The sequence below is a fragment of the Odocoileus virginianus genome, unplaced genomic scaffold (assembly GCF_023699985.2).
Source record: "Odocoileus virginianus isolate 20LAN1187 ecotype Illinois unplaced genomic scaffold, Ovbor_1.2 Unplaced_Contig_30, whole genome shotgun sequence".
Classification (NCBI taxonomy): domain Eukaryota; kingdom Metazoa; phylum Chordata; class Mammalia; order Artiodactyla; family Cervidae; genus Odocoileus; species Odocoileus virginianus.
In genome coordinates this window covers 562,520-577,187 of record NW_027224347.1, presented here as the reverse complement: position 1 = coordinate 577,187, position 14,668 = coordinate 562,520, and the positions used below count along the sequence as shown (strand labels likewise).

The window sequence follows — 14,668 nt, the reverse complement described above, 5'->3', positions numbered from 1 at the left end:
AAATAAGTAAATAAAATTTAAACACTACAAAACATAAATTTCCACCAAACTATATCCCCAACCCACCCACCCAACCTTCTACTTTCTGCTTTCGAGTTACAGATAGAAGAGATGATATTAACTAAACTAGGTTTTAGAAGTCATAGATAAGGAATAGCTTTTATTGCATAGTTGTTAGAGTCAAACTCAAATCCCTTGGGAAAAAGGACTTTTTAAAAAGTCCTGATGATCTGTTTGGTTTTCACACTGTAGATAATGGGATTCATCACTTGTGGAATAAGCAAATACACATTGGCCATAAGAGTGTGTGCATAAGGAGGTGCCTTTTCCCCAAATCTATGGACAAGGCACAAGCTAAGGAGAGGGATGCAAAAAATGGCAATGGCCCCTATGAGGGAGATACAAGTCCTAAAGGCCTTATGTTTTTCCCCTGGGGAAGCAATGCTCAGCTTGGCCTTAATAATCAAGACATAGGAGAGAAAAATAAAGATGGAGTCCACTCCTGCAGTAACTATGAGGACAGTAAGTCTTTAAACACTGTTGATCTTATTGTCCGAATATGAGAGCTGGATTATATCAGGATGGAAACAATAAGAATGATGGAGCACGTGGATATTTCAGGAGGATAGATGTTTAAGATGTAGGGCCATAGGCGTTAGATCACTGTGCCTCTGACTAGGATGGCAAACCATACTTTGATAATTCTGGAATCAGTCAGAATGGCAGCATATCTCAGTGGGTTACAAATAGCAATGAAGCAATCAAAGGCCATTGGCAGGAGCACTGAAGTCTCCATGACAGTAAAAAGTTGAAAGAAGAATGTCTAAGCAATGCAGGCATTGAAATTGATCTGTCTTGCATTGAACCAGAATATGCCCAGCATGGTGACTAGTGTTGAAATACACAATCCCAGGTCAGTGGGAGACTTGACTCAGGGATGATGACAAATAGAATTACACCATTCCCAGATAAGGCAGTTATGCAGAGACAGCAGAAAGGGATGGAAAACCAGGCATGGGCAGCTTCTAGTCCTGGAACTCCCGTCAGTAAAAAGATCAGAGAAGAAGAAGTAATGTTAGGAAAAGGTGACATTTATACTATGGATGAATAATAGTGTTGAAATAAAATGTCCTATAATGATAAATGAAAACACCATTCAGTAAATTCATTATGATTTTTGGAGATTTTCCTTAGGACCTTATCCTCATGTTTTTGCTCCCTAGTCTTTATTCTTTCTTTGCTGTACTGAATTTCTCCTCCATTATTCTTGTCTCCTGATTTGTAACAGAGAAGAAGGCATTTTAAATAAAATCTCAAGTACTTTTTGTTATCTTCCACTTTGATCCTAAGCATTTTTCCCCCTTTATTTGTACTCCCCACATAAAGGAGAATTGGATCAAGATAATCTGAAAATACCAAGAAGTTAATGGAGACCTCAAAGTAATAATAGGTTATAAAAGAAAGATGTATTACTTAATAAAAATACATCATATGCTAGAATATTTGTATTAATTCTAGTGCATTATTGTAGAACTTTATCATACATATAAAAATATATAGTCTTTCTAGGAAGCAATTTTAAGAAAATAATTTTATACATATTGAAATATCCTATTTATTATTTCTTGGTCAACGGATCTTACCCCTGACTTGATTGGGTCATTTCTAATCTAGGGTTACATTTCTGATCTTGATTTTTTTCCTTTTACGTCTGTTGTCATTGTAGTTGTGTTGAAACATAACTGGTAAAGATAATTCTCTGTGACATTGCCTTTAGCAATTACTCCTTTCAGAGGCAACTGTACTAAATTCCAGGGTTAAGAGCAGGGTGTGCAGATCCCTGGTATTAGATACTCCCTCTTCAGCCCAGTCTTGTTGCAATTATTGCCACCCTTTACTTGCCTACAGTCTCAGAACAATACCCTTACAGAGTCTGGCTTCCTCAAAGTAAACAACATATTTGAACTTCCAGTTCCACCAGTAGATTTTTTGTTACGTAAGTTAGGTCCTGAATGGTTTTTTTTTTTCCTTTCTCATATTGACTTAACTCTGATCTAGTCCCTTTATGTACTGCAAACTCTTGCTAAGATCCTCACTAAGCCAAACTGGTGGTGCTGTATATATTCTTAATTTTTTTCTCTTTGCCTCTTGAAGATTGGATGACTTTCTCATAGTCCCAGTCATTGACTGGAATTCCATTGGTCACTCATGAATATTGGAAACATGATTCTCAAACCACTTAATTTGGAGAATATACTCCTATAGCTGTGTTATGCCTACATGATTTTACTTCCTTAGCGATTGAAACATTTTTGGCTCCAAATTTTAGTTTGAGATGCCTCTTATGACTACTTTAATTTTTAATCCCCAGCTATTATTGGTCTCCAGTCTCAAATTTTATTCCTGTTCTTATAGGCTACTGAGATCCTAACATATCTTACATCTGAGGCTGCTCAATTTTTGTTCAGAATAGCCACGTGTCTTTGGTCTTGTCATTTAATGTTAATATATTAAGGTGATTGAATTAGTCATCTCCGTGATTTTTTCTTATTCTATGCAGTTGCAATTTAAAAAGACTTCACTGGTACATGATTATGGACACTACTTAGTATCTTAAATATATGACAGATTCTAAAAGGGCTCCACATACAGAAAAATTCAAGTGCCTAGTTTATTGACTATGGAATGGCTACTGTCATGATATAAGGTGATTCATGTTCTATTAATTTTATAATTATTTGACAGAAATGTATATTAAGTAAAATTAAATCAGTTTCTCACTCAGTTTTCTGGCATCATGAAAAGTTAATATGTAAAAATTTTGAAATAAGAGGACAATATTCTTGATAACATTTTCTCATTGGTAAATTAGAGATGATAATAGTTATAGTTACTTTGAAAGGAAGTTAAGACCTATCATTTATAGAATTCCACAGTATATCAGGCCTGTTATTTAGCTCTTTAAGTGAAGAATCTCATTTAATTTGAAAATCATATTGTTTTTAAGACTCAGGCTTTTCATCCAGGAAAGTAAAAATTAGAGAAATAAATTTTGTAATATTTCATACAACGGAAAAGCTAGGCTTTGAATTCCATCTTGGTATATTCAAAATTTGTTAAATTCCACCATGGTACATACCAAAGCTTCTCGATGATGGTAAAATTGGTAGAATAACATCAAATAAACTCTTATGTTACATATATATGTGGATTATTAAAATGTCAAGTATTCATGTGATTTTTTTCTTCAACAGCCATATGTTGTCATCTTTCTTTGTCTCTAAATAGTTGTGTAAATGCATAGACATTAGCATTTCAAACACTTGGTGCTTTGATAGATTTTTTGTGTATGTTCTGATTTTTATTGTTCTACTTAAAACTTATTTCCTTATCAACATTCAAGGAAGATGAAAAAGCATTATTTGATTACATGCTAAATTATGAAGATGACTGGTAAGATTAACATTGTATAATGAGACCTGCTGGAATCATAGATTTGAGCTAAAATACTAAAAATTAGTTCTATTCATTTTCATAGTCACTGCTGGCATATTTAACCTAAGTTAAGTGACTTCAAATGCATCTCTGATATCAGTCTGGCTTGAATATCTTGATCTCTTGAAGAGTATTATAGTCTGTTATTCTGAATGGAACAATATTGTTACAAGGAAGATACTAATGAAACTTTCATGCTCTACTATGAATAAATCACTATTAGTTTTGGATAAATTATTTATCTCTTAGAAGCTGAACACTAGGATTTGAGCATATGACCCCAGATATCCCATAGTCAATATTTTCACTTCAATAAATCAAATCTCACTTTTCATGGCAGAATTATATATTGATGACTGAAATTCACCTTTTTGGGCTATCTGAACTCTCCATGTTCAGTACCATGAGTAATATATTTTAGACATTTTTTCTAAGGACTCCTAGTCAGTTTTCAAATTGACCACATAACCCAGATTACTTTTTGATTTTCAGAATTTCATTGTTTAAAAATTTTTCAGATTGGAGATTCAGTACATTGGAAAGAATATCTGTTCTTTATTTCTAAGCTGCACTGAAAACAATAAAATGCTATTTAATTGTTTTCAGGTAACAGAATACAGCTGATTAACAATGTTGTGATAGTTTCAGGAGCACATCCTGTGGTAAATTCTTAAATCAAAGGCAATTGTACAACATCTTTTGTTTGGATGGCTATTATAATTTTCTCTTAAAAATACTTCCCCTGAAGAAGCCAAATCTCTCACAGCAAAATGAGCCCACATAAACCTTCCAATGTTAACACACATCCATGTCTCTCTGATGCCCTTGCACTTACGTGTGAAGAGGGTGAGGAAGAGACAGGGCTATGTGATCTCCTTCAGTTCCCAGAGTAGTTCTCTATGAAGAATCCACTCTCGGGAGAGTCATTTACCCACAGGAAACCCTATTCCTAAGGGATCTTTCTGGCCAGTTGTATTTGCTTGTTTTGCCTTTGTTCTTCAGAGTCACTCTGCATGCCTAAATTGGCTTGCTCTTCCACACTGTTCAGTGTACTACAATTGCTGAGGTTGTTTTCTTTTTGACTTATGATGGTTGATATTGAAATTATATGACAGGAAAATATAAACATTGAATAAACAAGACAAATGTGCAAATACAGTTTCCATGCATGCTTTGGAGAAGAAAAAATATTATCCTCCTATACTAGGATTTTAGATCCGGTTATTCCAAAGACAGGGCGTCCCCAGTGTCTCTGTGGTAAAGAATCAGCATGTAATGCAGGATACTCAGGAGACTCAGGTTTGATCCCTAGGTTGGATGATCACCTGGAGGAGGGCATGGCAACCTGCTCCAGCGTTCTTGCCTGGAGAGCCTGGTGGGCTACAGTCTATAGGGTTGCACAGAGTCAGACACGACTTAAGTGACTTATCACACAGCACACATTTCACATAGAGGAAGATTTAAATTTTCCTTCACAGGTAGACATCAAAACAAATAAATTTAGATTGGAGATAACGAATGAACCACAGATATGGTACAACACCTTGTTGTATCCTGTTATATCTCAGTGGCTCCCCAAGCTGGCTAACTTTTAGATATACCTGAGGAATCTTATTATAAATAATAGATGCTTAAGCCAGAACTGGTAAAATAATATATTGAGGGGGCTTGAAGGAGGGTGAATTTTTGTAGATTTTGTTTTTAATTTTTTTGAAGTCTTTACTGAATTTGTTGCAACATTGCTTCTGTTTTATGTTTTCAGTTTTCTGTCCATGAGGCAGGTGGCAGCTTAGCTCCCTGACCAGAGATCAAACACAAATCCCCTACAATGGAAGGCAAAGTCTTAACCACTGGAGCCAGGGAAATCCCTAGATTTTGATTATTTTAGAGCAGTTTTAGTTTCATATTGAAATCAAGTGAAGGACCTTCATGGTGGCTCAGTGGTAAAGAATCCGCCCACCAGTGCAGGAGATGCGGGTTCCATACGTGGTCCGGGAAGATCCCCCAGGCTGTGGAGCAACTAAGCCCATGCATCACAACTGCTGAGCCTGTGCTCTAGAGCCCAGGAACCACAACTACTGAAGCCCACGCAATTTAGAGACTGTGCTGCTCAACAAGAGAAGTCACCACACTGAGAAGCCCATGCACCACAGCTAGAGAGTAGCCCCTGCTTGCTCCAACCAGAGAAAAGCCCACACAGCAACCAAGATCCAGCACAGCTAAAAATGTTTCAACAATTATTTACAAAAATTGAGTGGAATTACACAATGCCATAGACATCCCACTCCAACACATGCACAGCCTCCCCACCATCAACATCCCTCACCAAAGTGATATATTTGTTGCAATCAATAAACAAACACTGACACACCATTATCATTCAATGTTCATAGTTTACATTAGGATTCATTCTTGGCGTGGTTCATGGTACATATTTTGACCAATGTATAATGACATGTATTCATCATCGTAGTATCTAATTGCCCTAAAAGTTCTCTCTGCTCCATTTATTCATCCTTCCCTCTCCCTAAGTTCTGGTCTCCATGGTTTTACCTTTTGCCAAAATGTCATATAGTTGGAATTATATAATATGTAGCCTTTTCAGATTGATTATTTTCACTTTATAGTATCCATTAAGGTTCCTCAATGTCTTTTGTGACTTGATAGCTTTTCTTAGCAACCACTGTATGGATGAACCAGGGATCTGTAATTTTTAACAAGATGCCCATCCATCAGTATGTATCTAGCCCTGTATTACAATCCTATGGAAAGGCCTTTGGGGAATATATTACAGACAAGAGGTATTTTCTTTAAAATTTGAATGTCAGTTAAAATTGTATATAGTGGATACAGCATTCCCACTGAATTAGTAATTCAATTAATATGCTACATTATTACTTCTTATTTTAACTTGCTCCTATCATTTTTGTTTTGCTTATTCTTATCAACTTCTGTATCATGGTTTGTGATTTCATAGCATGGTTATAATAAAGTAGCTGCTGCTGCTGCTGCTAAGTCACTTCAGTCGTGTCCGACTCTGTGTGACCCCATAGACGGCAGCCCACCAGGCTCCCCCGTCCCTGGGATTCTCCAGGCAAGAACACTGGAGTGGGTTGCCATTTCCTTCTCCAATGCATGAAAGTGAAAAGTGAAAGTGAAGTTGCTCAGTCGTGTCTGACTCTTAGCGACCCCATGGACTGCAGCCTACCAGGCTCCTCCATCCATGGGATTTTCCAGGCAAGAGTACTGGAGTGGGGTGCCATTGCCTTCTCCGTAATAAAGTAGAATTGCTATTTAAAGTTCTTTGTAAATTGAATTGTCAATGTTTATGTCTTTTACTAAGTCTCCTGGAAAGCAGGAACATCTATAATAAGCATTTAATGCAACTACATCTTTGCAAATTATTTCGTTACTAACCAATAGCTCACTTAGAGTAAGAAGCTAATCTTGTTCACATTTATAGTCTCAATATCCATTCTAAAGTCTGTTTTATTAGAGATACTAGTATTAGAGATACTAGGTGCATGTTACTACTGGAAAATGAATAAGAATGTAATTTGGGAAGGCCATGTCCTTAGTTTTATTTGTTCTATGACTGCAAAACTCTGAGCTGGTGATATCTCAGATGGCATAGTGTGCCACTATCTTATCATCATCTGTGAAGAAGAGAGAGAGTGACGTTCGTAGAGTGGGACTGATCAGACTAGCAAATCCAGGGCATTGATTGGCAATGAGTTAGAATAATTGCGGAAGGGTATTTAATTGAGACTGGGGAAATAAATCTTCAAGACAGCATTTCGAAGCATTTCTATGTCTATACAAAGTAGCAGCTCAGTGCTAATTTACCAAACAGATACTACAGACATATACAGAAATAGACAATGAGGTTTGAAACCACACTGAACTATACCTAGGAATGTGTTGAATAGGAAATATGAAGGAAGAGTGAGAGAGAGGAATTCTGGGCAATGGCAAATTTCTCTACTTGTTTTTCTTTTTTCTCTTTTTTTTCCCCCATTTATTTTTATTAGTTGGAGGCTAATTACTTTACAATATTGTAGTGGTTTTTGTCATACATTGACATGAATCAGCCATGGATTTACATGTGTTCCCCATCCCAATCCCCCCTCCCACCTCCCTCCCCATCCGATCCCTCTGGGTCTTCCCAGTGCACCAGGCCTGAGCACTTGTCTCATGCATCCAACCTGGGCTGGTGATCTGTTTCACCCTAGATAATATACATGTTTCGATGCTGTTCTCTCAAAACATCCCACCCTCGCCTTCTCCACAGAGTCCAAAAGTCGTGTTCTGTACATCTGTGTCTCTTTTTCTGTTTTGCATATATGGTTATCGTTACCATCTTTCTAAATTCCATATATACGTGTTAGTATACTGTATTGGTCTTTATCTTTCTGGCTTACTTCACTCTGTATAATGGGCTCAGTTTCTCTACTTGGTTTTAAGTAGTTCTTGAAATAACAGGCAGAACATCCCTAGGAAAGTACTGTCTGAAATACAAATGAAAACATTTGCTATACATTTTATTTTTTCTATGTTTATGAGTATACATGCATAAATAATGAAGGATAAAAATAAAATTCATGCAGTCATTACCTATGCGGAAGGTGGAATGATTGAACTTGAGGGACTATATCAAGGAGGACATTGGCTTTTTCTATAAAATCTTTTATTAGTGGGAATATATTTATTAATATTTCTTGTATAACTAAATTTTAATTCAAAAGCCATTTGCAAAGTTTTTTTCTGACTACTTGACAGAAAACAGGAGGAAAAGGGACAGTGTTAGAGGCCTATAAACTTAAAAGGAAGCCAAGATTTAGTGTAGAAAGTTAAGTGTTGTAGATGGAGATGAAAGAGATATTTTGATGTTAGAACAGTCAAGAAATACAGATTCATTGCATGCAGAAGCAAAAGGAAAGTGAGCATTTGAAGATGGTTTATAAGTTTCTGTCTCTGACATTGGAAAAACTTTCCAAACTTACCTCATAGCAGCAGTTCTGGAAAACACATTCAATTTTTAAAAAAAATGGCTTAAATTATTCTTAAGTCAAATTGAGCTTTATGGAAACTGGGATCAGTTCCTGAGAGTGCAATCTCAAGTTCCAAAGTAACCCTTTCTCTATATGATTTAGAAATTTAGAACTGATCAATTACTAAATAACACAGGCAGAAAAACTGGGATAAATTATAAGAGCAATTTCTTATGTTATACATGCCAAACATTGAATTGAATAACTTATCACTGGAATTGTTCAGAAGGACAATTTGATAGTCTATTATGTTCAGTTCAACTCAACAATTATCACTATGTCTGCTCTGTGGGAGATATTTTGCTATGTGGTGTAGAAGTTTCAAAGAAAATGAAGACTTTTTTTTTTAATTTAGGGAATTTATAGTCTTGTGGAAAGTATAATAATTATATGCAAATATATAGTCAAAACACTTAAAGGCAAAATGTATACAGATAAAGCACTCCAAAGGCAAATTATGAGAAGAGATCAGATGTCACCGAAATAATCATGAAAAACTTAAAGAGGAAGATATTTAAAGAGGAGTCTTGAGATATCAATAGTTTCAAGTTGGAGTTGGAGTTGTTAGGATTGAAGTGGAGTAAACAGTAAAACACGCCATTAGGAAAGTTGCATGTCCATGACAGAGCATTTAGCAGACTGATTTTCTTAGAATTGCAGAATATGTGAAGAGAGAAAAAGACAGATTAAACTTTATAGGAAAGTTGAACCAGAATTGTGGAGGAGTTCATCACAGACAGGAATTTCTTCTTCATTTAGTTGGTGCAAGAGGAATAACCATGAAAGAGATGCTTGTAGGTTTGTTTTTATATTTTAATACAAATTGATTCAGCTATTTGGAAAATTATTTCAAAGTGAATGATGGGTGTTTGGGGGCAGAAATAGCAGTAGAGAAAGGAATTTGGTTAGTCACCTGTAAAATTAGGCTAACTGAGAGATAGTGAGATTATGAATTCATATTTTAGTGGTGTAATAGATAAGATTGCCTTAGATGGGATTGACTAAATCATGGAGATAACTGAAATGGATAATATCTAGCTCCAATGGACTGTAAAATTGCATGTTTATAACTCCAATTTTTATAAATCTTCATTGACTTTGAAATAGATATTTATGATCGCAGAATTGTTAAAGACGAGTTCCCTTGAAATATAAAAGTTTGAGCATAGCTTTTTGAATTGGCTTTGTTTTTACACTGTATATGATGGGATTCATCACAGGAGGGATGAGCAAGTATACATTAGCAATGAGTGTGGGCACATAGGATGGAGCGTGTTTTGCAAATCTGTGAACAAAAGACAGGCTGATCAAAGGGATGTAGAATATGGCCACAGCAGTGACATGAGAAATGCAGGTGCTGAAGGCCTTTTTCCTCTCCTCTGGGGATGCAATGTTGAGAACCGAGCGAATGATCAATACATAGGAAAGCAGGATAAAGACAGAGTCCACCCCAGCAGTAGAGATAATTACAGTTAGTCCAAATACACTATTGATCTTTGTATCTGAACATGAGAGCTTCATCACATCAGGGTGGAAACAGTAGGAGTGATGGAGCACATGACTATGGCAGAATGATAGACGTTTAAGAAGCAGGACCTGTGGTGTCAGAATGACTGTCCCCCTGGTAATGACTGCTAAACCAATCTGTGCAATCCTCCTGTGCGTTAGAATGGTAGCATATCTCAAGGGGTTAGAAATGGACACAAAACGATCAAAGGCCATAGCCAGGAGCACCGAAGATTCCATGATAGTAAAGAGGTGAATGAAGAACATCTGTGATAAGCAAGCATTGAAGCTGATTTCCCGGGCATTGACCCAGAAGATTCCCAATACTGTCACCAGTGTTGAGACGCATAAGCCGATGTCGGTGGTGGACAACATGGACAGGAAGTAGCACATGGGCTGGTGGAGGCTTGGCTCAGTGAGGACTATGAACAGAATCAAAGTATTTCCAGAAAGGGCAGTCAAATAAAGGCAGCAGAATGGGATGGAGATCCAGGTGTGGGCCCATTCAAATCCAGGGATGCCAGTCAAGAGGAAAGTTGGCAAAGTGGAGTTATGGAAACTTGGCATTAATGTATGCAGGAGTGGAATTCTCTTGTTTGATCTTGACTTTCTAAATTTAAAATTTACTTTTAGTTCAAGTTTACTATAAACTTAGTAAAGTTCACAAAACTTCAGAGTACAGCTAAGCCTGGCATCTATATACACCCATGTAACCACTCCCATGATCAACTGATACATCCTTACCACCAACTCAGAAGGCTTCCTAATGCTTCATCCTTAACAATGTCTTTTCCTGTAGTAACCATTGTTCTGACTTCTAGCACTACAATTACTTGTCTTTGTTCTTGATCTTGATATAATAGAATCATGTAGTATATACTAATTGCATCTTGCTTCTTTCTCAAATATTATGTCTGTGAAGTTCATCACTGAAATAATATATTGAGTTTAATTTAATTTCAATTTACTTAGCTAAATCTATTTGATTTTTATCACTTATTATCTTATACTGTTTTTTTATCTTGTACTCTTACTAATATTTTTAGTATGTATTTTATTCTTCAACTGGATTATAAACTTCTACTTGAGAATAGGAGTTAATCTTAATTCTGCTACATAAGGAGTGAATTTTATCTAATCTTTGCTTCCTAGAATTCATTGCTCATAGTAGATATTCAATGTGTTTCTGGTAATTGATTTATATTTTATTTGCCTTCTTAAAATACTCTATTCAACCATGAGCAGAACTTGGTCTAAGAAAACAATTGACTAATTTTGCCTTGGAATTTTAGAATTATTGAACTCAGATTCTAAGTGAAAAGTCATTTTAACTTAGCAGGGAAACCTCTCTTTGTCAGGTTCCACTTATACCTAAAACTCTACCCTAGATAACATCAGTTTATCCTGCCTTGTTACATTTATTTACTAAAGTGAACTAGAGGCAAGAGGCTTCAGGTCCTGTGAATCTGAAGCTTGATATTGTTTTTAATTTGTAACATTAAAATACTGCTTTGCTTACCATTATAGAGTCTGCCTCTGTTGTGCTAAAAATCAATAGAGAAAAATCTTCTTTTGTATCATGTATTCCCTGGTCCTTAATATAGTCTCTGATCTCTTACAGGATTGTTCAGGTATACAATATTGTGTGAATCTAAGACAATGTTCTATATAATGTTCTAGGTATTTTACAAAGATTATTTCATTTGAACCTATGATAAACTTGAGAGAGATATTTTTATTACAGATAAAACAAAGAGAAATTCAGAAGTTAGTATAATTACTAAAGGTCATAAAATCTGGAAGAGATTACACTGAGAATCAGAAAATAAGACTTTAGAACTTGTACTATTAAAAACTACACTATACTTCCTAATGGAAATAATAATTATAATAATAATGATGATTACTTATATTTCAACAGTAATATAATTCTTTATTAATAAATATGGCAACCATGTTAGAGATATCTATGTTTTCAAATCTCCTATATAATATTTTCATGGTTCAGAGATGAAGCAACTGTATTTCTGGATTGCAGATGTTTTGGAGGACATGTAGATGAATTGTTGAAACTATTTACCAAACAATTCAGCAAACAGGAAATTCTTAAGCATAATATGGGATACATTAACTCAAATTAATCTATAGTGGACATAAATTTATTGTAAAAATAAAGCTATTGTCCAAAATATATTTTGAGCTCATTTAAGGCTTCTGTTTTTCCTTTAAAAGCCATCCAAGATAATTTTCATTAAGTATATCCATTTTTATATAAATTTATCATCAAATTAACTACATAAGTTACTTATGGATGTAGTCAAAGTTTAGTTTGACTATTTCTCCAACATGCTGTTATCTATTTATACATACTTTCAATTCTATAAGCATCTCATGGATAATGTTATTTTATTCATTTATTTTCCAACTTTAAAATATTTATTTAATCTGAAGCTAATCTCCTAAATACTTCCCTGGTAGCTTAGTGGTAAAGAATCTGCCTACCAATGCAAGAGACATGGTTCGATCCCTGGGTCAGGAAGATTTCCTGGAGAAGGAAATGGCAACTCACTCCAGTATTCTTGCCTGGGAAATCCCATGGACAGAGGAACCTGGTGGGGCAGTCCATGGGGTCACAAAAGAGTCGGACACAACTTAGCGACTAAACAACAACAAATCTCTTAAATATTAGATCCATCTCTCTAACTCTTGGATTTCTCCATTAAAGTATCTCAAAGTCAACTCAAGCACCAAATGATGGCATCTGAATTATTTCCCACAACTTGTATATTCTATTTCTTCCCATTTTAATTAACAGCTCTATAGATCTATTGTCAATCTATAGGTCTATGGTAACTTAATATATCAGGTTGCTTAATTCAGAAATCTGAATGTACTCTCACCTCCCATCAGTTGATCATAAATATCTATCTATGTTGCAACTCTTTCTAATTTGTATAACATATAGCTTTCAGAGTTTTCTAAGATTTAAAATAGACTTTTGGATTAAAATATACACACTACTATACATAAAATAGACAACCAACAAGGACCTACTGTATGGCACAGGGAACTATACTCAATATCTTGTAATAACCTATAATGGAAAAGAATCTAAAAAAGAATATGGATGTAAATGTAAATACATATATACATATATATATACACACATATACATATATGTATATAGGCATCACTGAGTCACCTTGCTCTATACCTGGAATTAACACAACATCGTAAAACAACCATATTTCAATAAATTATTTTTAAAAATAAAATAGAATAGATTTCCATTTTAAAGTATTTTTAGCCAGTACTAACTGAAACCAGTCTCTCCCAATTTTCTATTAAGTTTTCAAAAAAAGATAAAGGGGAAGAGAAATAGACCAAAAAAAAACACTAAAGTTAAAGCTGACAGATAGTCTTCATCCAGAATTTTTTGAAGGTGATTAACTGCTCCTAACTGAGGAATATAGACATGAATTGAGTCAAAACATAGGACAGCACTTAATGCCATTATGATAGACTACAGTCAGTTTGACTGTATCCAAAAAAAAAAACCCAAAAAACCCACCGTTTTTTAAAGGATATTTAACTACAAGGTGACTTACGGCGTTTTTCTTCCCCAGACATCTCGTCTCAAGAAAAACAGGCAAAGATGATGGTGTGAGGGGTGTCATTAGTAGAGACATGTTGAATTTTAAAATATTCACTAAAGTACATCTTTGTCGGCAGAAGTGAAAACATAAGAAAATTTGGCAATAGCATAATTCTGGAATTTAGGTCTTAACTGCCTCTCTTTCCAAAGTGGCAAAGAGCTAGAAGTGTTGGTAGCATGGGTGTTAGTGGGACTGTAGGTTCTAGAAACTGGAAAATGGGTCAGAACCTGCACTCTACATGATCATAATTTGTGAGACAGCATCCAAGATCAAGTCACATGAGTAGTTTATTGGGGGTAAAAGGTGTGAAAAGATCTTTCTTTGCACTACAGAAAAAAAATGCTAGTTTAAAATCTTTAAAATATTGCATAAAAATAAAAAGAGAATACCATCTCAGTCATCAGTGTCAAAGATGTTAAAACCCCTGTAGAATGAAGAAGAAAATATCCTAAGGTCATTCAGCTAATAGACCATAAAGCATTATGAAAGAAAAAAAAAATGGAAAAGAAAGCCCAAAATAATGAGATAGTAGTAACATAAAGAATTAAAGCAAATATTAGATGTAATTCAAATCAGAATTGAGGTGCAATAATTTAAAGATTGTATTTTGAGGTTTTGCTATTATGTGTGCTATGAAATACACACATAAAAGAAGCACATCTTTTTTTTTTTTTTGCCATGATTAACTAAACAGATAAGAACAAAACATCTACATGGGGTTTGGGATTTCTGAATAGAAATCAGAGCCATGGAAGTCAACAAAACCATGGAAGTGAGAATAACCAGGAGCTCTGAGGGCCTGGAGATCAGGTACCAAGGTAAGTGGGGAATGCCTTACCTTTCAAGATGTGGAAAATTAGAAGGCATACCAAAAAAAAAAAAAAAAAAAAAAGGATGTTGAAGTAGCAATGCCAGAAGACTAGATAAATTGTTGTCTTCACTTCTGAAAAAAGTCTTCCT

General features: G+C 35.1%; 1 protein-coding gene and 1 pseudogene across 1 annotated transcript; both read right to left on the bottom strand.

The window, feature by feature from the left end:
• Window positions 1-212: 212 nt before the first annotated feature.
• Window positions 213-1,092, bottom strand: LOC110136635 (olfactory receptor 51F2-like; annotated as a pseudogene).
• Window positions 1,093-9,674: 8,582 nt separating this feature from the next.
• On the bottom strand, window positions 9,675-10,619 carry LOC110136623 (olfactory receptor 51F2-like). The gene has a single exon (XM_020892430.2). The coding sequence runs from the start codon at window positions 10,617-10,619 to the stop codon at window positions 9,675-9,677; it is 945 nt and encodes a 314-aa protein (XP_020748089.2).
• Between the last annotated feature and the right edge of the window lie 4,049 nt (window positions 10,620-14,668).